General features: G+C 41.3%; 2 protein-coding genes across 3 annotated transcripts; both read right to left on the bottom strand.

Annotated features, from left to right (window-relative positions):
- Positions 1-410: 410 nt before the first annotated feature.
- serpine2 (serpin peptidase inhibitor, clade E (nexin, plasminogen activator inhibitor type 1), member 2) lies at positions 411-8,378 on the bottom strand. 2 transcript variants are annotated; one of them, XM_058634508.1, is made up of 9 exons: positions 8,193-8,378; positions 6,539-6,817; positions 4,866-5,093; positions 3,918-4,115; positions 2,722-2,920; positions 2,513-2,610; positions 1,346-1,432; positions 1,176-1,259; positions 411-955 (listed from the first exon to the last, which is right to left on the bottom strand). In XM_058634508.1, exons 2-9 carry the CDS (start codon positions 6,798-6,800, stop codon positions 912-914), a joined length of 1,200 nt encoding a protein of 399 aa, XP_058490491.1. In that variant the 5' UTR covers positions 6,801-6,817; positions 8,193-8,378; the 3' UTR covers positions 411-911. The 2 variants fall into 2 exon arrangements, with proteins under 2 accessions (XP_058490491.1, XP_058490490.1); XM_058634507.1 differs by having other exon boundaries at positions 8,132-8,377.
- A 2,425-nt stretch (positions 8,379-10,803) lies between these two features.
- On the bottom strand, positions 10,804-21,208 carry prss16 (serine protease 16). Its single transcript, XM_058634506.1, has 9 exons — positions 20,965-21,208; positions 19,905-20,086; positions 18,686-18,918; positions 17,204-17,339; positions 16,044-16,158; positions 13,121-13,322; positions 12,404-12,494; positions 12,123-12,325; positions 10,804-11,132 (listed from the first exon to the last, which is right to left on the bottom strand). The coding sequence occupies exons 1-9, from the start codon at positions 21,175-21,177 to the stop codon at positions 11,023-11,025; spliced, it is 1,485 nt and encodes a 494-aa protein (XP_058490489.1). The 5' UTR covers positions 21,178-21,208; the 3' UTR covers positions 10,804-11,022.
- Positions 21,209-22,017: the final 809 nt, after the last annotated feature.

The raw sequence follows: 22,017 nt of genomic DNA, 5'->3' as shown, positions 1-22,017 counted from the left end.
CGATCCACCGTATTACCGTAATATCGACCAAGAAAGTAGGTCAGACGGCAAAACCGCGCAGGTAGAAAGTGTTTTACACCTTTTAGACTTTTTCTACAGTAGGTTATTTATTTTATTCTTTGAGGCCAATCACACTTGGAGCCTCTGGGAAAAGTGGGACATTGGGGGCCCTCTCTAGTGGGGGGCCCCCCTTTAGGTGGTATCCCGATGTTGCTTTGTTCTTTGTAGTTAACAAACGACCTGTTGTCATTGCTGTGGGGCTGTTGAAAGGGACTGATATCTGCTCTCTCAACACGGGGCACTAGGCAACTGCTTAGTTTACCTACAGTTCCACTGCAGTTTCATCAAGGACATAAACACATTTCTGTTTAGACAATTAAAAGTCACAGGTCGATAGTAAGGCGTAACCATTGGTGTTATAAATATGTGTATTTATTTTCTCAAATATGAAGCAAGTATGATAACACAAAACTTCCTCAGTGAGGGAAACGATCATTTATAAGTAGCTGAAAATTAGAACCAACTGAAATGACATAAGTTCATTTCGAGAGTTTCTGAACTGAAAGATGAATGAGACAAATGAAATGAAATGAGTTGACAAAATACACATCGACATTCAACGTTTTTTAAAAATGTAATCAATTCAATTCAAAATAAAAAAAAGTGTATAAAAAACTTAAAACAGCTGGAAAATTTAGTCTGCAAAACATTTTTATAAAGTCTGCTATGCTTTACAGAAAATGAGAAACATAAAAAGCAATATTCATAAGAAATAATATCATAAGTCCACACTGTACATAGGTCTACATCAAAGTGTGTCTGTGTGTGTACACGTGTGTGTGGGAGTGTGTATTCATGTGTGGCAGTGTAGAAACTGTTCCTGTGCTGATCATGGACTCCACAGTGAAGGCTTAGACTGTAGGCTTGTTGATCTGGCCCATGAAGAGAACAGTACCTGAGGACACACACATGGAGACATTATCATAGTCAAGCACCATAAAGTGGTAGTTCAGGTTTTGTGTAAACTATACATAGAAAAACAAGATTAAATGCAGATCAAGCAGCCATTTTACTGCAAAATGTTGTGGGTACTTTCCTCCCCCTCCCACCGATTTTAAAGAAAATCGATTTCATCCATCATCCAGCACAGAGAACATAACATCAGAAGACTGTACCTGTGGGGTTATGTCTGATGAGGAAGAGGAAAGGTCTGTCCACTGTCACCCACGGTGGAGAGGACCGAGCCAGCAGAATGGCAGCTGAACAGCGGAAAGCAAACAACAACAGTAATGAAGTATAAATACAAATGTGTTTGTTTGGCTCAGCATTTTGGATAAACACTCACCAGTGGCAGCTGCTGCTTTTGTTCCATCTTCATTCACCTCAACTTTGGCTTTCTGGAGCGCCTTGGATACATGCACAGACTCAGCACCTGGAACAAAACAACACATACTGGACTATGTAATAGATTCATTGATGGGTACGCCATTATTTTATATTTGACATTAATCAGATGATCATGAATCATACAGTGCTGTGTGCAGACAGCGTGTAGGTACGTTTGATTACTTTGATGACGAGCCTAGAGAACTCTAATGTAGCGTTTTCAAACATGTACGTGCATCTACTGCGTTTCATTGTTGTACTATTATAAACATAGTAATGATAATATTGACAATAATGTAAGGTGTGTTGTCTCACGTTGTTCCACATCAACATTCAAATAGTGTAGATAAGTATACAATGTTTTCTGCTAATAAGTTTCCATTTCATTCATTAAAAACATTTCATATTCAGTTTTATTATAAACAATTGACAATAAAGTTGAATTTAAAAAAAGCAATGCAGTCGTTACTTTCCCTGGTAACTAGTTACGTTTACAATGCAGTAACTCAGTTACTTTTTGGGAGGAGTAACTAGTACCTATAACTAATTACTTTTAAAATAATGTGCCTAACACTGCCGTTTTCAACCATTTGTCTTGTGTTGGTGGCACTGGCTTCATAGCTTCTTTTCTTTTCTTTGTTACAAGCTGCAAACAACATTTTGAAGAAAAAGCCATCTTCTCTTGACACATTACTTCATATTACCAAAGCACAGCATCAAGCCTGACTTAGATTAATCATAGGCCAGGTTCTTGAAATGTGGGTAAAATGTGTATGTAATATTGTACAGGTCATCAATCAATAACAGCATTGATCATTAGCTACTATCTAAATCTATATCACCCAAACATGTATTTAGCCTGATACACCACAAGATGGCACTACTGTACAGCACTTGATCTGGACTTCATTCCATTGTTCAGACACAGAATAGAAGAAGGAAAAGACATCAGCAGTGAATCAGTTTTTCACACCGAACAGTTAACGACTCTTCACAGTAAACAGTTATGAACATCCGTGGTATTTTTAGATCTCATTCTGTTTTTCAGACGGTTGTTAACACTTTGACAGCGAAGCACTAGTGTGTTATGTCTGGGTTTGAGGTGACTGTGCGACTGTTCACTTACTGATATGTCTGAAGTCTGCTTTGGTCTGACTGAACATGTCTGTTATTCCCAGAGCTGAAAGTGGAGCTTCCAGATCTACCTCCACATCTGCAGTAAACCTACAGACATAAACACATGATGGTGATGATGATGATGATGTCTCTCATTCAGCCAAGGGAGTTTGAAGAGCACCATCAGTGTGTGTGTGTGTGTGTGTGTGTGTGTCATACTTGGGGATGGCCAGGTGGACTTTCCTCGGGTGCATCAGTTTGGTCCAGCTCTGCACTGTGGCGGTGCTGATGTGCGGTATGACGCGGGACAGAGGCGTGTCCTCATCAGAGGGCAGAACTATCAGCATGCTGATGGTGTTGCCGTGATAAGGCAGCGCAATGACCTTGTATTTCAGCCCCTCAGGTGCGGTGGCCATGCCTTAGCAGAGGAACAGAGGTTATTGATGGATCTGTTGGAGGCTGAGGCTGCATGTCATGCACCATCCAATATCTGGATGAATTTGATTGCACAGATCAAACACTTCAAAAAGGTTATTTCATGTAGCTGATTTGACAGAACTTCAGACCTAACATCTGTCCTCAGGCTTTTATTAGTTTGTGACTCTGGGAAAGTGGAAAAAAATACACATCTCAAAAACATATAAGTGTAATGTGTTTAACCACATTGTAATTTAACACATCCATTCGCAGACACTCCCCCACAAATGTTAAGAGCCGCTTTGAAAACCTGTGGTCTAAACAAACTAGAGACAGAACATGTACCACTTCCTGAGGGCAGCAGATCTGTCCTCACAAAGAGCTAGCAGGCAGCAGATGTTTGTTAAATTGAACGCAAAACACTTTCTGGAACAAAACCGTGTTACTTTTTTCACAAGAAGAGATCATTTTACTTTCTAAATAATGTATTCAATGCAGTTTGAGTATGAGCTTTAAGAAGGTCAGTGTTTAAATGCTTCGTTATGGTCATTCAGCAGCATATTAAAACTGACTGACTGCAATTCCTATTATTTCAACAACTGTATTGAGCCAAACTCAAGTGACTTAAACCTGTTGTTCTCTTTGTGGCAGTTTGTGTTCTACAGTCAGTCAGCACACTGCAGGACACTGGTCAAACACTCTAGTCTCACAGCTCAACCCTAATGCTGCATGAGAATCTGCCCACTGCATTCACCACACGACCACAACCCTGACAACTCATCTAAACATAGACCACTTCATTCACAAAGAGCTAACTCATATGTGCTTTGTCTTACAGCTCAACATAAGCTGACCTATGAGTAATGAAGGAGAGAAATGTGGGCCTCCACCACGAAAACAACTAAATCACCATGGACGACGACAGTGTATCATGTTACCATCTGTATCAACGTTCAGCCATGTCCAGATTAGACCAGCACTGAGTAACCAACACTTACTGATGTTGAAGACAGAGAGCTGGGACATCATTGGGACTGAATGTACAGTCCCATCGCCCGCCTTGAAGGGCTTCACCTTGGTGTTCACAGGCTGGAAACGGGACTTCCACAATCCTTTGAAGTAGATGGAGTTGACGCTGACGAGGCGGGTAAGAGCCGAGTCCAGCATGTCTGGTTTGACCAAGCTGGGGATGTGACCTGGATAAATATGGAAAACCAGTGCAAGAATCTGATCAACAAAACCATTAAAAAGGATGTAGCATCCCTAAAATCAGAGTTACAGAAGAGAATATTAATGCTGCACATGTAGAAAAAGAATATTTTTGTGTAAAAGATTTTATGTAGCTTGTATATGTGGCTTGATGGCGCACTGGAGCCATGGTTATCAATTCTCTTCTTCACCTCGCCTACACTTTTTGAGAAGTGCTGACTAAAGTTGAGTGTTTTTGCACTCTGCTGTCAGTAGGTATGTTTTAAGTATGTTTTTGCATCAACTGCTAGTTTAGGTCATGGACTAAACGCCCTGTAAATGCTGGGATATACAGTGTAAACACAGTATAAAAAGTATTGTATTGTGCACAACCCTTGCACACATCAAATTGACCACAAATGACAAGCACCAAGCATGTGCATTATGCACCTGCGTGAGAGGAAATCACTTTCCTTAGCAGCAGATGGCAGTAGACTGCATTCATGAAAAAGGGAACTCGGAAAATATCTTAATTAAGCAGTCACGCTGGAAAAACCCCGAGCTAAAGCTATAGCTTGTGTTGTATTTTGGTAAATTTATTTTCAGAAAACTAACGTCACCAAACATACCAGTCACCAGCACATCCGAGCACAAAATAGCACTTAGACCTTATTTTGCATATTTGTAAACAGTTATATCAGCCATTTCCTGACGATGTATTGGTGTATGCAGCTGCTACATCCATCCATGACTCCCACCTTTGGTCTTATTGTTGACCCAGTCATTGATTTCATTGGCTGCCTTCTCAGGGTTGCTGAAGTCCAAGCTCCTGGTCTCACATTGGAAGTTGGCTTTGTTGGTTGCTACAAAGGACTCCTTCATAGGGAAACTCTCTTGGCTGAAAAGGCCGTTGGCAATCAGCACAGTGTCCTGGTTGGACTTAGCCGTCAAGGTCTTGTGCAGCTTCTTCAACATCTTGTAAGGGCCTATGAAGAAGACCAAAGGAACTTTGAATCATTTCTCAACCATGACAATACAGTACACGCAGAGGCATTACAACTGGCAACAGGGTCTACAGAGCAGGCAAATAGATGCATCCAAACCTTCAAACCATCCAAAAAATAATAATTACAGTATGTACAGTTCACCACAATGACACCATGCTTAGAAAGCCCTGTGAGAGACTCCCTGTCAGCAGGTGGCAATGTCTGAACCATGAAGTGTATTTCAGAGAGACAGAATAATGTGAAGGTAAAGGAACGGGAAAAAAAACAATAAAATATAATAGGCATAAGATTCTGTTTGAAGAGTCATTTGGTTATATTAAAGCATAATAATAGAATGTTTGAGTATTGTAATAATGGGGCTTGGAATATTTTTTTTGTAGTGGGATTGCGCTCAGTTTGGTTTGATGCAAAGACACCCATAGACCCCCCTGGCTGCAACACATACAGAGAGGATGAGAAGTTAAACTCCAGCGAGGCCTTAAACGGATTGTTTTAGGCATCGAGAACCAAATAAAGACCGAGACACAACAAGCCACTTACTGTCAAATCTACACCAGCATATCTTAAACATTTATATCACAGCACCCGGGAGTTTGTTTTAATGTGTTATTTTGTGACTTCAGTGTTTTAAATCCCATGTTAATATTTTCTTAACTGGCACACAGTTACCAAACAAAGCAGCAGTAGACCAATATCGTCTGTTTCTCTATGAGCTAAAAACAAAGATGTTTTTATGGACTTTGCAGCAGGAGAGTGAGTGGTTTCTAAACTTTAGTTTTCTTTAGTTTCTTCTTAGGCCGGGGCCACACAGTGGATGTGTGTGCAATGCAGCTGTGTTGCTGATAAACGGTCTCTTGTGCACCTTTGTTGTTCATGAAGGGGGTGCATCCGCCACAGAGCTGCTGCTATGCTATAAATAATAACCCCCTGTACTTAAAATACATACTAGGACTCTTCAGTATCAGTATCTTACATTTAATGACCAAGCAACTATTTTACAATAAAAGTCTCACGTTAATGGATTCAGGGAATAAAAACATTAGACTGCTTTTACTTTGAAACAGATACATAGAGAATTGTACTTAACACATATTTGGGAGACAGACATTGAAACTGTCGTCAAAGAATAGGAAAACAGGAGCTCTACTGTCAAATAAACAGAGGAACATCTCACATGGGCAGTGTGCCTAAATGAAAACCAAGACGTTTTACAATACAGATGTGTCGTCCAGTGTAGCCCTTATTGTTGACTTGAGCTTGTTTTAATTAAAAACAGTTAAACCTTTTAATCGATTATAAAATGAGTTGACAAATTATTTAGTAATCAATGACCGTGAGCATCACTGAGGCTGAACCATGTGTTAGAACCTCTTCCAAACACCTTGAATATTACTTTGACTTGTACCATCAAAAACAGTCCTTACCATTTTTCTTGTAGCGGAGACCACTAAGGATCTGCTTCCTGGTATCTCCGTGGGCTCCAGGCAGTAGCATGCCCAGAATGGAAGCCACTCCGTGGGGTGAGAACACCACATTTTCCAGGGGCTTGGAGAGGGCTACCTGCTGAAACACCTGCATGCCAAGATCTGAGCCTCGCTCACCATATGAGGGAGACTGGGGCAGCGCACCCTCGAGGCCATGCAGCATCACCAGCGCACACAGGCATAACAGTGAGAGGCGCTTCATTGTGACTTACACAGCACCTGGTGACAAACAGAATGCAGCTTTATCAAAGGCTCTGTGTCTGTGTGTGTGTGTGTGTGTGTGTGTGTGTGTGTGTGTGTCTGTGTGAGAGAGAGACCCGTCAACTCCACATTTATGAAAACAGCAATACACAAGCTGGCATTTTATTTAATGTCCCCTTCATGACTCAACACTGTTGACCACCATGACCACCATGACCACATGTACCCGTTCTTGTCCTTAGGCAACAAACCCTTTTATAGGCTACAGTCTGACTAATGCTTACTCACACCAGGGACAGTCTGACCGTAACCAGATCACTCAGCACACTTTTTTTACATTTTAATTTTAGGTTAACATAAATCTTTTGGGCCGATTTAGGAAAATGATTCATCGTGCACTCTCACTCAGTGCAGCAGAGTGGATGTGGTTACAGGAGCCAGTCAGGATGCTTAGAGAACACAGACTATGTCAAATGGGAGATTTTAACCTGTTTTCTTTGTTTCTTTCTCTTGTAGAGCTGTGCTTGGCTGAGGAAAACAAATGAAGAACCTCTGCCTTAAAAGCTCCGGATATTTTCTGACATTCTCTGGGAGGCTTGCATGTGAGAATGCAAATAATGACCAAATTGACATTTGTCACATTTCTGCATTGCAGATGTTCGACTACTGTTGTGAATGCGTCTGACACAGACAATCCTCTTTGCTTTCATCGAATGTTGAAGGAAAAAACGTCCAGACCTCATTAGACAAACATTTTCAAGACGAGACGTTGGAAAACAGCTTTGGTCCAGAAAAATCAACTCTCTTATCTTTTAGAGAAAAATAACGCTCGTTTGTCAATAAACTCACTTCTGTCTAAAGTATTAAATGCATTAACAATAAATGTGTTAGGTCTAGTTAGATATAACCCCCCCCCCCCCCCCCCCCCCATCTCAAATCTATTGAAACACCTCTGTTTTCCACATATCCATCAAACAGCAGTGCTTTCTATTTGAAACATGCCTGATCTGAGCCACTGAGTTGCCCTCTCGGTAGTAGTTACACGTTTTTTTAATTTTTTTATTGACTAATGAGCACGAAAACACACACACACACACACACAGAAGCCAGCGTGCTTCACACAAACATTAAAGCAGCCGCTCAACTGTGAAGGACGGTGTTCACTCTTTTTTATCCACATAAACTCTCACTCGTGGAACTCAAACCTTCAAAAATAACGATATTAATTATTAACAAGTGTCAAAAAACACACGCAGTTGTTTCTGCTTGAGCTCGAACAGTCGCTGCTGCGTCAACCTGTTACTTCGCTAATTAACGGTGAAAAGCACGAACCTCCCGCTCACGACGTGTCGTTACACTTCCACTTGTCTCGCAGATGAACGTGTCTCCTCACCACAGTCCACAGTCCACAGTCACGTCCGCCTGCAGTCAAACTACGACACAGTGTTAGTGTTCCAGTCCAAGTGAGACCAACAAGTGTCACCGCCGCCGTTTCACGCTGGTTTATTTCTTCACTTCTTCACTCAACTCCGCCTTCAAACCAGCCCGAGCTGCGTCAAACACACGCACACACACACACACACACACGCACACGCACGCACGCACAAACAAAAATAAACATAAAATGGCGTTTCCGGCTGACACTTAAATATGTTTCCCCCGCCTTTAAAATCTATTATGTTGATATAACTACTGCTAATTTACCTTAATGTGTGTGCACTTTTACTTTTATACACAGTAATGGTGAATTATTTGCGTTATGTTAATTACTTTGTTTCTATCTATCTAAATAAATATCAAGGCCATATTCTGCTGTCTATAATGTAGATTCTACATTCTATTTTTAACTAACTGTTTATAGTCTAAGGGTTCATTTCTTCTTATATTGTCATTTTCTTTTTAATTACTGTCTTGCTGCTGTAACAATGTAAATTTCCCAGTGTGTGGACGGTGAACAGACGTGGTGTTCACATTGCTCAAAGAATGTCATGATTGATTATTTGCACAGTAAATACTAAATCCACGCTGTGGCTGGTGTCGTTCATTCTGGCTGCTGTAAAAACATGGTGGCACAAGATGGCGTCCTACAAAAAACAAGGCCCTTGTCTGAAGAACATGTAAAAGGTTTATTCTAAGGCTGCAAAAGCAAGTAAACATTGCTTTTCTGTTAGATATTGGTTTGGTAGTGTTTATTTAGTGTGATTCAAGTAGATTATTTTTATTGTCATCACAATTAGATGTTTATCAGTGTTCACTTGTGCTTTCTTTAGTTGTACTTAATTAGTTAATTAAATTGCTAGTTTTGTTTAGCATATTTGTAAGTGATTTTTATTTAATATCATTTGTTTAGTTTGGGGATCAGACATTATTATGTCAAGGGACCAGAATGCACCTGGGAGGCAGATAGGATTCTTTGTTTTTTTGTTTGTTTGCTTGTTTTTAGACAATAAATCATAAAGATAATAATAATCTGCACTGGAAATGTTTTTACGCCTGCGTAACACTTCATACCCACATCTCAATAGTGGGCTAAAGGTTAAGTTTAGTTTGACTTTAATTTAGTATTTTTGACAAACAGCCACTACACTGGACCTTTAACTGGAATGATCATACGTATTTTGTGTGTTAAGTGTCTAATTTAGTGTTAAAGTTGATTTATAATCATTAGGTTCATTGTGAATTTAGAATGATTTCCAAAACAACAGATAATCTTACTCATGTGTGGATACACAGCTGAGCTGAGGTCCACCCTCTGATGAGGTGACACACAGAACACACACCTGTGAAAGACATCCCCCGCCGCTGCCACATACAGAGGATTAGTGGCTCAGGGGTTAGAATAACATGGGATTAGATATATTTGTTCAAATTATGACTTAATCCACCTTCAGTGTTTTCCTCTGCAAACGGCAGCTTGTGGGCCATTGTAATGATATATATTCCACATGTGTATTCTATGGGCTGAACCTCCACAGAGTGTCTCTCAGCTCGTCATTGAACACACAGGTGGAGGCTTTAAGAATCCAAGGTCAGGGCAGATGTGGGGGTGCTGCATGTCCAGCTGGGATGCAGATATGGCTGCGTTGTGAAAATAAACATGGTCATTGTGTGTGTGTGTGTGTGTGTGAGTGAGCACACAGCTGTGTACTCTGCTCCTGCCATGCACGGTCCCGTATTGTTCCACTGTAGATTCTGCTTTCACATAAAATTCTTGTGACAAGATAAAACATCATGGGCAACACAGCACGCACTCCCGACACAATCTCACAATTCTAACAAGTTCTCATTGTGGCAAAGATCTCTGGATCATGTGAGAGATAACGACGAGTAAAAGCAAAACCTTTTCAGTTACACGTTCATCATCAAACAAGACCAAACTTGTGCTGGAGATCAAGACCAGAAACGTACAAGTTTGTGCAGCGCACACATATCCAAAGACATAAAGACATTTCTGTTGAAATGTCTCCTGTCCTAAAATGTTAATGCTCTGGTGTGGAGATTGTCCTTCATCTGGACTGGCTTGTTCACTAGTTTCAATTCCATTCAAAACAGAAAGACAGAGATCACTTTATTTTAGATTTACACTGAGGTTTATGAGCTGCTGGTCCACTGCTGCCTCAGTGAGTTTGTTTTCACTTCAATCCAAACAAAGGATTTCAAACCCTGAAATCACAAAATAACATCTTTGAAGGATCAACAACTCCTGTGTGCTAGTTAGAAAAAGGCTTATGCACTACTGTATGTGCTGAGGTGTAAAACTGCCCATTTTCTCTATGGACTGGTCCATAGGACTAATGACTGGTTTACAGAATGACACAAACGTCAATGTCCAGTCAGAAAAGTCTGTCTCGCAGTGAAATAAAGTGACACACATGATCTTAGACTATGGTAAACTTCAGCGGGGGAACCTTTTGTCAACTAGCCTTTTCACTTTTACCCACGGCTCCCTGGAACGCAGTCACTTGTTTCATGATCTCTAACTTTACTGAGAATGAAAGTGGAAATAAAGTCACAACATCTTCTTTATTCATCAGCTCAAAATCACTTCAGGTACCTGGACTTTGTAGCTACTGATTATGATGTAAAGTGCTTCCTCATTTAGTCATTCATGCGGCAGCGTGTGTGTGTGTGTGTGTGTGTGTGTGTGTGTGTGTGTGTGTGCGTGTGTGTGTGCGTGTGTGTGTTACAGGCAGCCTCAAAGGTCAGCGATGTGAGCAGAACAATCACTGCTTCAGCCACTGCTGCAGGACTAAAAAGACGTGGTCCCGGGCCATAACCAGCTGGGGGAGGTCCTCGCTCCTGGCTGGGTACATGTTGGCACAGTGGGCTGTTCCTGGATCACAGAGGAAATGATATATGACGAGTATGGCAAAGGAAAGCAGTACAACTGAGAGTTATAAGAACAATTACCTACTCATTCAAATGAAAAGCTGAACAAGCGAGCTATTGTTCTATATAAACACAGACTTCACTTAACCTGCAGCACATTTCAGAGAAATTGAAAGTGGAAATATGATGATGAAATAATCAGGAGGTCGAGAGAAACACAAATTACTTCACTACACACACACACACACACACCTTTGTCAGGTATACTGGCTATAAGAGGAAGGCAGTGATAACATTTAATAGACAAAAAACAAGCAGAAAACTATTGTCAGAGGGAGTTGGTGGGGGGGGGGGGCGTCAGAGGAGAGTTTGGTCAACAATGGATGGACATTTACAGTGGTGTCATAAAAATACGTCGGGGGAGCTCTGTAAAGTGTCAGTGATGACATAAAAAGTTATTATCACCATCATCCTCCACTTTATTATCACAATAATCATTGTTACTGTTGCTGATATCATTTAAATGATTAAAGAAAACATCATTATTTAGTGTCTGAGGCAGCAAGGACAAAGGAGATTTAGCAAATCCAGATTTGATCCAGATTGGGGTTCAGAAATGAAATGAAGCTTCCTCTTCTTCCTCTGCTTCTTCCTCATTACACTTGATGCATGTGTACACACACTACAACCAGATCCATGTGAACGATGGGATTGTAAATTCCAATCCATGTGCTAAATGAAGACATTTGGCACATGGAAAGTTCGGTACTGACCTCAGAGCTGGTGACAGAAGCTCCTGGTCTCTGTCTCAGTTTGGTTTGGTATCGTATTCTACATGTTTGTGTAGGTTTCCATCAGGAATCAGGTATCAAGTACTTCCAGTAATTCCATTCTTTGGTGTACCACAGTAAAATGGCATGTACAGGCAGGCTCCACCCACCCACCCACAGCAGTCAGCTGATTGATCATATTATTGATGATTATTTTTCCTCACCTTTGATGAAAACAGCAGGGAGGTCGGTTGAGATGTCCAGAGTGATTCCCAGTGCGTGCCACGGGTCAATGGAGCCGTTGGGGAAAACTATTCTGCTGGAGCGGATGCTGTAGCCGCCGTAATACTCGTTGGTCTGAGCCACGGCCTCTGCCAGCTCCTCAGAACTCACATTGAAAAAGTCTGCACACTGTTTCACATGATACCTGGATGAAGAAAACACAGGTTCACAATGCAACGTGGGAAAAAGCCGGTGTGACTCATCAGATGTTGAGATTACTCACACGAGAGGGAAGCCAGTGAATGGTTGATTAGGTGAATCAGTGCTCTGGTAGAATCCAAATTCAGTGCAGGTCTGGTAGACCCACTGTCTCCCTGACAACACACACACACACACGCACACACACACACACACACACACAGGATAGTGAGTTGTGAGTTGTGTGTGTGATTGTATGAGATACTGACAAAGTCAGCACTGCACAGTCCCTGCACCAAGAAGCAGCTTAAGACGTGGACGCTCACGCGGACTAAAAACCACTTCACTCACGGCTCTTACGATAATGTTTGCCGTTTTATCTCACGATTAAACTGCCTTTTCTGAGCTTCAGAGGCAGTTCAGAGGGGCAGTTCAGAGGGGCAGTTCAGAGGGGCAGTTCAGAGGGGCAGTTCAGAGTTCACATTTAAGAAGCGGAAAAATCTGAGAAACTTGTTTCAATTCTTCAAAGAAAACAATACAGATTCATCGATTATCAAAATAGATGACAATTCATTTAGTAATCAATAAATAGAGATTTTTTTTTTAGCTCTAAACCAGAGGTGTGCCGGTCTGAATCTCTGTCAGGTCAAGGGCTGAGGTGGCCTTGAGCAAGGCACCCACAGGTGTACGACACACGTCAGAGCACTCGTGACGTGTGTTAAGAAGGTTAAAAAGCCAAATCAAATATGTGGCTCATCTGCTGTGACAAGCCCGAGAGAGGGCGGGTCATCATCACACTCACCTCCCCCTGCAGCCGGCCCCTCCCACGACGTGTTGGTCATGTCTCTGAGGTAAGAAGTGAAGCTGGCGTCCAAGCATTTCATAGAGAAAGTGTCCATCATGAGGCGCGACACAGCAGCATAGCGGGCGTAAGGCTCTCCCAGGGAGGTGTCGGCCATCACAGCACACAGCACCTGGATGGTGATGTTGGTGCCCTTCACACCCTGCAGTCACACAAACATCAGGAAACATGAATAATCATCGTTTGGTTCAGCTTCTTAAAAGTGAGTATTTTCTTCATTTCACAAAGAAATCATTCAAAGTGAAACATTTTGGTTTGTGGACAAAACAAGACATTTGAGAACATCATCATTCTGGACCTTTAATAACCTATATTCTAATGCAAGATTGAGAACTTGAAGATATGAAGATATGAATTGTTAACATAGATGTTCTTTATTTGAAGACAAAGCAGAACAGTTAAATATTAAACAAATGAATCGCAGCCTCAGTTCCTCACTCGTGGTCCTTGCCCACATTCCTCACTGGCATCTACAGCCTGCTCTTGTCTTTCTGTCAGAGAGAGGCAGTCGTTGAGTGCTCTGGACTCCCTGGCCCGCCGCTGCTCTCAGCTCTTTTATAAGCATCTCTTTAGTTTGGGGGGCGACAGGAAACCAGAGAGACCAAAGAGTCTTTTGTTGCTTTTTCACATCAGCTTATTGGTAACCAGACTCACGCCTCCTCCAGGCAGCAGGAGGACAGAGAGGGCAAAAAAAGAGGGGTAAAATAACGGTACAGAGGAGGAAAACCAAAGGGGCAGATGTACAGTAACAGATCACACGAGAAGAATCGCTTCAAAAATGAGACGAATACTAATGAGGAGCTGGAATGTTTACGTTTATCAATACAAAGTGTGTTTGTTTATCCCCCATTAAATCATTTGATATATTTACGTTCACTATATTTTATTAAAACAAATGGATCAACATAGGAAAAGAACTCTTGCCGCAGCTTTGGAAACCACTCACTCTTACATACCAAAGTCCAGTGTCATTACAGCAAATCTAAATGATGAACATTTAACGTTACTGATGGGAGACAACAGTCGACACACACTTGTGTTGTTCAGTTACAAACATATGGTTCTCCTCTGATAAACCCACCTCTTCTCTTAATATTGTTTTTATTTCATTTGTATTGACATTTAATGTACGGCTGTTGTTTTTAGCCATGTTTTATGCCTTTTAACTGATTTTATTTGTTTTTAATATGAACTTTTATGTCTTTTATTTATTATTCTGTACAGCACGGTCGTGCTAAAGGTACAGTCCAGGTACTTTAAGACTTTTACTCAAGTAATATTCTAAAAGGTGATTTTAACTTCGACCAAAGTCATTTTCTGGTCAGATACTTTGCTCAAGTATCGCTTTCAAGTACTTTATACAAGACTTTAAATATCTGCACATTTATGAGCATCCTCATATGTATCTGTATCATTACTGAGTAATAACAGTATGACATGTGATGTTATAATGAGCAGCTCCAGGAGCAGCCTCTGATGAAGCAGCATCTCTGGGCCTCTCACTGCCGAACAATGCAGCGTTTATTAGGTTTCAGTATACTGCACACCGGGCTGACCCTCCTACATCTCATAGCTGCCTTCCACTCAACCAAGACTGGATACTAGGTCAACCTCCAACCCACAGAGCCTCTCCACAAACTCAACACGCACAAACATGTCATATCTGACACAGGTACATCCAGATTTTGCCTTTTTTAAAAACACTTTTCACATGTTTTCAAATGGAACAATATGAAAACAAGTGGGAATTTACAGGCTTCTTCTACTACGTCGGGTAATTATCAGGGTGGTGCAGAAGCAGAGCACCCGGACCAGCTCGAGTCTCATGCAGCATTCCAGCGACAGAAGCCAGAAGTAGAGTTTACTGAGTTCCAGCTGAGAAGTCGCAAACACAAACGTATCACAGGCTCGTCGTCGTTAGCAACACACAACAGCCCATAACACGGATCTACCTGGTGTTACACATACAACGGTTAAAGGTTTGTGAGCTCGCAGCCATCTTGGAATCCCATGTTGGCGCTGGTGAGTTTGTGCTCAAAGATTCAGAGTTGGAAATCCGAGTTCAGGGACCTGAGAAATCCTCTCTGAGTCTCTCTGGCCCACATATGGCCCATATACAACATGTATGTAACAGATTAACATGTATGTAACAGATTAACACATTCACTCTTTAATCACGCACTGACTGTTTTTGACGTGACCAGGGACAGCAGAGTGCAGAGATTTAGAACTTTTTATACCATCTGAAGCAACATCATCATCATCACCGACGAGCAAAGTCAGCGACAGACTTTTCACAGGAGGCAGATTTATTCACAATAAATGATTTTCTCTGTCATCGTCATCCTCCTCTTCCTCACACATACTTCAAACACTGGTATAGAGAAGTTAGATTAAGATGGAGCCCGAGATAAGGCTCTAATTATTATTATTAGTGTTTCATTTGTTATAATTGTTTGTAATTAGCTGTTCATTCATTCATTCATTCATTCATTCATTGGCTGCTGAAGCCGATCCCAGCAGAGATACGGTGACGGCGGGGTGAAGTCCACTGCACCTACGGTCAAACTGAACTAGGGCCTTACATTGGACTGGGTCTTTTTGCTGCAAGGCAACAGTGCTAACCACTACGCCACTATGTGGACCCTGCAGGAAAATAGAAACACTGTATTGTGGTTTTTCTCATCTGCCTGAACAGACAGGCCTGCAGCACGCTGAACTGCACCAACTGCATGTGTCATTCCAACCAGTTTTGGCACAAAATGGCTGCTATTCATACAAACTAATGACTGCCTGCTCCCACAAATCCACATTTTATAATGTCTCACTGACGATGTTTGGCATGAACAGGTCTCTCTCTCACCTCAAAGCCCCTGTTGTCTTCATTGTACTGGACCACGTCCATGAAGCTGCCAGCCAGTGTTTCCAGGAAGTAGGCAGAGTCTGCTTCTGTCTGGATCTGCAGTTTGGAACACAAGCTGGAGAGAAGGAGAAGAAGAAGAAGAAGAAGAAGAAGAAGAAGGAAATATGACCTTTTCCTTTTCTATCAGGAAAACATGTGTTTTCTTCCACTGCAGGACGGACACACACACACACACACACTTGTGAACGAGTGAATTCACCTCTTCATGGAGCAGTGATTAGCATCATCAGTCAAGCTGACAGTAATGAGGAGCAGAGTGCACACAGTGACAGTGTGTACACATACATGTTCATGTACACAGAAGGATATTTGTCGTAGTCTTTGAGTTATTGTGGTCTGGAGGCGGGATCAACCTCACAAAACACCTGTGTGTGTGTGTGTGTGTGTGTGTGTGTGTGTGTGTGCGGGCCTTAAATCAAAGACGTCCAATGTGGTAAATCAGAATCAGGCCTGACCTTACGTCACCATGACAACGTAACACACAGAGACAGTAAAGAGATGTCAAAAACAAAATCACTCAAATTAGAAACAGATAGATTTTAAATTGAGTATAATATGAGATCTATGTTTATGTTTTCATTGTTGTATTAAAGCTGGAGTGTCTCGTGTTTAAATATAAACAAATGTCCATGACACTCAAACCATTGCATTAAAGAGACAGTTCAGGTTTTTCATCACTGAGAAGCAGCATGAAGTCACAATATCATGAGAATGTGTTTTTATTTCCCTGTGAAAGAGGAAACGGAAGTTTGTGTCACTGTGTTGACAGACAGACAGGCAGACAGGCAGGCAGGCAGGCAGGCAGGCAGACAGACAGACAGACAGACAGACAGACAGACGACTGTATTAAGTCCACGCTCACCCCACGCTCACTGACAAAAACTCACCAAAAGCTACAAAAGCTGATTTTCTCTATGGGGACTGGTTTAGAAGACAATTTACACGCTTTAGTTTCCGAGATGTAGGTCTAGTTTGTGATTCTTATAGAAGTACATATAACTTATATATGTACTTTAATCAAATATGAGATGACTTCATCATCAGATTGACATGTGCAGTCAGTAACACGACAGACAACCACTGAGGAAAATGTTCTGTACTTGAAATCTTTCGTGATGTTCTCGTAGGTCTTGGGATCCTTCAGACGTTCCACAAGCGTATCTGAAGCTTTTTTCACCAGTAGGGGGCACTGTGTGTCCTCTGAGGCCAGTGAACGCCACACCACCTCCAAGTACTCTAGTAAAACAAAACAAAGTGCTATAAAATCACCACAGCAAGATAAACACAAACTTATACCACAGTCTCTGCCAAAGCATCAGCTCCTCTTTCACACAAGTTCAGCTAAAGTGTGCGAGACAGTGTTTGTTGTTTGGAAAAGGTTTTGATGAGTTTGAAAGTGAAATGACGGCTGGATTTCACAGTTTATGAAACTCTTAAAAGCAAAGTATCAGTTTTACAACTCACTGGAATATTTCCACCTCTTACTGGTCGTAACGCTGACTAACCGTGAGCAGAGGCTGCTGTGTGTGTTTTGTCTGTGGTTAGTTCATCAAGTCTGAAAGAATTTGGGCCAAAAGTGTGTGTGTGTGTGTGTGTGTGTGTGTGTGTGTGTGTGTGTGTGTGTGGAGGAGAACCTCCCTGTGTTCACAGCTCTGCTCTGACCTTGATTCTAGGCTGGAGTCTTCCACAGGAAAACAAGCAGACTCAGCCAAACACAACACAGATGCAGATAAATAAAGTCTCGCTCATCTTTGATCCGTCTGCAGCTTTTACTTCCAGGACAAAGGCCACAACTGTACACAGTCATTTCACGCGTTAAGTTAAGCTGAATTTAACAAAAAATCACTTTCAGACTAAATATATTATAATATAATATATAATATTTTTGTGAGGAATCTCTAAACCAAGGATTTTTAGAATAGCAGCAGTTTGAAAATCAGAGGCACTTTAAACACTTTATGGGTCATGAGGTCATGAGGTCATGGGAGCTGGAGCCAATCCCAGCTGACAGAGGGTAAAAGGCGGAGTCACACTCTGGACAGACCAACCTCTGCATGATTTTGGACTGAAACTGCACATCTTTTTGCTGTGAGGCAACATTACTTGCCACATGCTCCACCGTGTGACCGCAGCATTTCAAATGAGGAAATGGAAAGTGAAAATCAGGGAAATGAGGCCAACAACTCCTAAAAGTAGCATTTTGGTCTATCTTTATAATGAAAAATACAAAGTACCATACTAATAAAACACATTAGATAAATTGAAGGCACTCCCCCGGCCAAAACTAAATCTACTCGTTTACTTGTGGTAACGTGCAGTATTCCACTCCTGCCTTCCTTGTGGCTGAGGAGATATCTTTGCTTCAGAATCACTAAGTGTCATTGTTGTATAACATACTTTAAACATTATCATCCCCTTTAACCAGCTGAAACACCTGTAAAGGGCTAGTGCAAATAGTAACGTGCAGTAATACAGTTGCCAAAAAGAGGATATACAGTGTACATATACATATACATATACATATGTATATGTATATGTATATATACTGTATATATGCCATGTTTCTCAAAGTCTGTCCACACCTGGGAAGTTGACGGTCGCGTGGACCGGTGCACTGGTGGCCACAGAAGCATGAACCAGGTGTGGGTACTTCAGCCTGAACCACGCGGCGAGGGAACCCGGGTATGAACCTCCAAACGCCACCCACCTGCTGTTGGTCAGGCCTCGGGTGTCGGCCATGTTGGTGCGGAAGTGAGCCAGGTCTGCTAAAGCCTGACGACTGCTGAGGAAGCGCAGGTTGTCTGTGCTCAGGTCACTGATGTAGAGTGAGGGACACACACAAAAATACAGAAGACAAACAAGAAGACACCAAGATCATCACGGTGAGTGTTAGTCACTGCTGGTGTGTTAAAAGGAGAAGTTCAATACATAATAAATGAAAAAATGACTTTGTACACGGTACTGTAGAAATAAACAGTGGAGTGCACATCGACACAAGACTGCCATCTAGTGGTACAAATGTCCAGGACCAGTATCTGCTACTGTACATGAATGACAAGTGGATGCATTCGTCACAGCTTTAAACTTGAACTGTTTCAAGAACAGAATGAGGGCGACAGCAACAGTAACAGCTGCACTTTGTCCATCTGTACAACGATGTTTGCCAAATCCACAGCAGGAAACATGCAGAGAAACCATAACTTACAATTCGTAATATCCACTTTTACTGGACTTTTACTTCATTTAAGTTACTATTTGACTTTTTTAAAGGCTGCAAACAAAGACATGCTGTGTGAGAGACTTGAACATCAGTGCTGCATCTGAACGGTGGCGAGAACTGAAAGCCCAGAAAGAGCTGCAAAGTGATGCCATGGTGTCTCTGTTTCTACTGGACCGGTGGGTTAACTTCATGTCTTTGTGATCTTTTCAGAGTATTTGAAGTGACCCGGCAGGTGAAGAAGAGTGAGTTTACAGCATGATAATAGAGGAGAGAGCGGCGTTAAACGATGCTCCATCCACGTTTTTCACCGACGTTTTGTTTTCTTCAGTGAGACAGATATCGTGACGTATCTCTAGAGGTTGATTATCACAGAGTCATTGTATCGTGATTTTATCGGTATGATGACCCTGCATCGTGCATCGTATCGTGAGGTATCCTGTGACTCCCACCCCTCATAAACAATCAATGTAACATAAAGTATTTTAAATAAACTGAGGACGAAACTTAATCAACGATCCAGCAATATTGCCTAGTGCAGCTTGACACAAGATGAGCAGCAGTAGCAGCGTGGTGAGACATACACAGTCGGGTGACTCTTTCCATAGAAGCGATGTTCCAGCATCAAGCAGAGGGCGCCCACTTTCTCAGCGTAGGTGAGCCAGGTTCCTGACTGCATCCACGCTGGGTTAGCTGGACCTTCTCCACCTATCATCACAAACACTGGCCCTCCTGCTCTGTAGAAGCTTTCATTGACAAAGTACCTCTGTTACAAAAACACATGAGAGAGAGAGAGAGACGGTCATTTTTGAATAGAATAGATCTTTATCTTATTGAAGTGGTGATGCAACCTAACCCGTGCCGTGCCGTGCCGTGCCGAGGCGAGTAGAGCCAGTGGAAATACGCCATAAAACTTCATAATAAGTGGGCCACATGAAATCAACTGAGGGACCACATGAGGCCCGCGAGCCACAGGTTTTAAACCCTTGATTGTAAATTGAGATTCTTGTTTTTCAGTTTTAAATATTCACCAAAATCTTACAAAGAATTCTTCATTTCTGACTAAAATAAAAAGCGGCTTCAGTGTGTTTTAGAGACACTTTCAGAGGTTAAAGGATCTCAGTAATATTGAGAATTGTGATTATTTTGTTTCTTATCATTTTGATTATTAATGATGACAGGGAACGAGTTAAGATCTCTCTCCATCATGAGCAAAGAAGCCTCAGACATACATATTACTGTATGTACATAAACTACCAATGTAGTTGCACAATTCAACAGTATAATGTATATACATGAAATATTTTGATTGAAAATAATTTATTTTGTGGGTTTTTTCTTAGTACGTCGTGGTTAATATATTGTGTGTATATATAGTATATATATATATATATATATATATATAGATATACATATATACACACACATATACTAACATAGTTAGTATATGAATCTTATTTCCTGTTCTTGGTTGGAGTTGCTGTAACAAAATCTATTTCCCCAAAGTATTTCTGTTGTTTGTGTTTTCTGTGCTGAAAACACTCCACACAAAGCAATTCACCAGCTATTTCCGGTCACTTCTGCATGTTTGTTTCAAAGTATACTGTATGTCAACACAGGGTGTAGAGGTTTGACACACTGTACCTGCTTCCACTCTCTGCTGTCTGCACCGTTGAAGTGGTCCAGTTTCTGAGTGAACCACTGTTCCTCAAACGCACCTCCGTGCTCGGTGTGTTCGTCGTGCACAACATGAAAGCCTTTGAAATGTTTCCCTTCTGCAACAGCAACGAGACAAACGAACACGGAGAACAGTGTCACGCTACACAGCAGCGACCGACAACACCACAGGAAAGCCATTTTAAAATAATAACAGGGAAACTGAAACTGTCGCTCATGTGACAGAAGTGGTCATGTGACGTGTTCATTTGCCACTTCAATGACTCACAGAGCGTAGGAAATATGAGACTCCTACTTAAAGCCGACTCACGTGTGAGTGTGCGTGTCTGTAATAGTATTTATTACCTCTTTAGGATCTTTTCTGGCATAAACACTGACCTTGTCAGGACCAGTATTCCTCATGGAGACCAAAACTTGGACCTAACGAGGCAAGTGATTGAGAGAGTACTACAAACTACAAAAGAAATACAGAAATAATTCATTATAATTTCATAATTTGCATTGTTAAAAGAAGAAAATAATGCTGTGGGGACCTATGTGTGTGTGTATATACAGTATATATGTATATAAAAAAAAAGAAAATAAATAAAAGAAACATCATCACCATTACAAGGCAATACCTAAACGTAAATGTAAGTCATATTTTACATATCAGTAAAATCAGCCTGACCCAAGGAAGAACCACACCAGATTATAACATTACTCTAAATTTACATTTACGACATGGAATACATATACAGGTTCTACTGCTGGCCTTGCATCTCAAAGGAAAAAGGATTGATGTGAGTATAACAAAAGTTTATTGATGGATGCATATTTTGTGTGGGGTTTACTGTGGGTTGCTTAATGAACCAACTTGTGCTACTTAGTTCAAATTCAATCAAGCATGCAATTAATTGTATTAGGGCTGGGCAATATATCAACATTATATCAAGATATGGTCTTAGATTTTGAATATCATCATATCGGGATGACTTTCCTTGGTATTATAGGCTATTGCATTGAAAATAAACAATTATA

Source organism: Solea solea, chromosome 7, assembly GCF_958295425.1.
Source record: "Solea solea chromosome 7, fSolSol10.1, whole genome shotgun sequence".
Taxonomy (NCBI): Eukaryota; Metazoa; Chordata; class Actinopteri; order Pleuronectiformes; family Soleidae; genus Solea; species Solea solea.
Note: the sequence above shows the minus strand (reverse complement) of the source record. Positions and strands in the feature narration are given on the sequence as shown.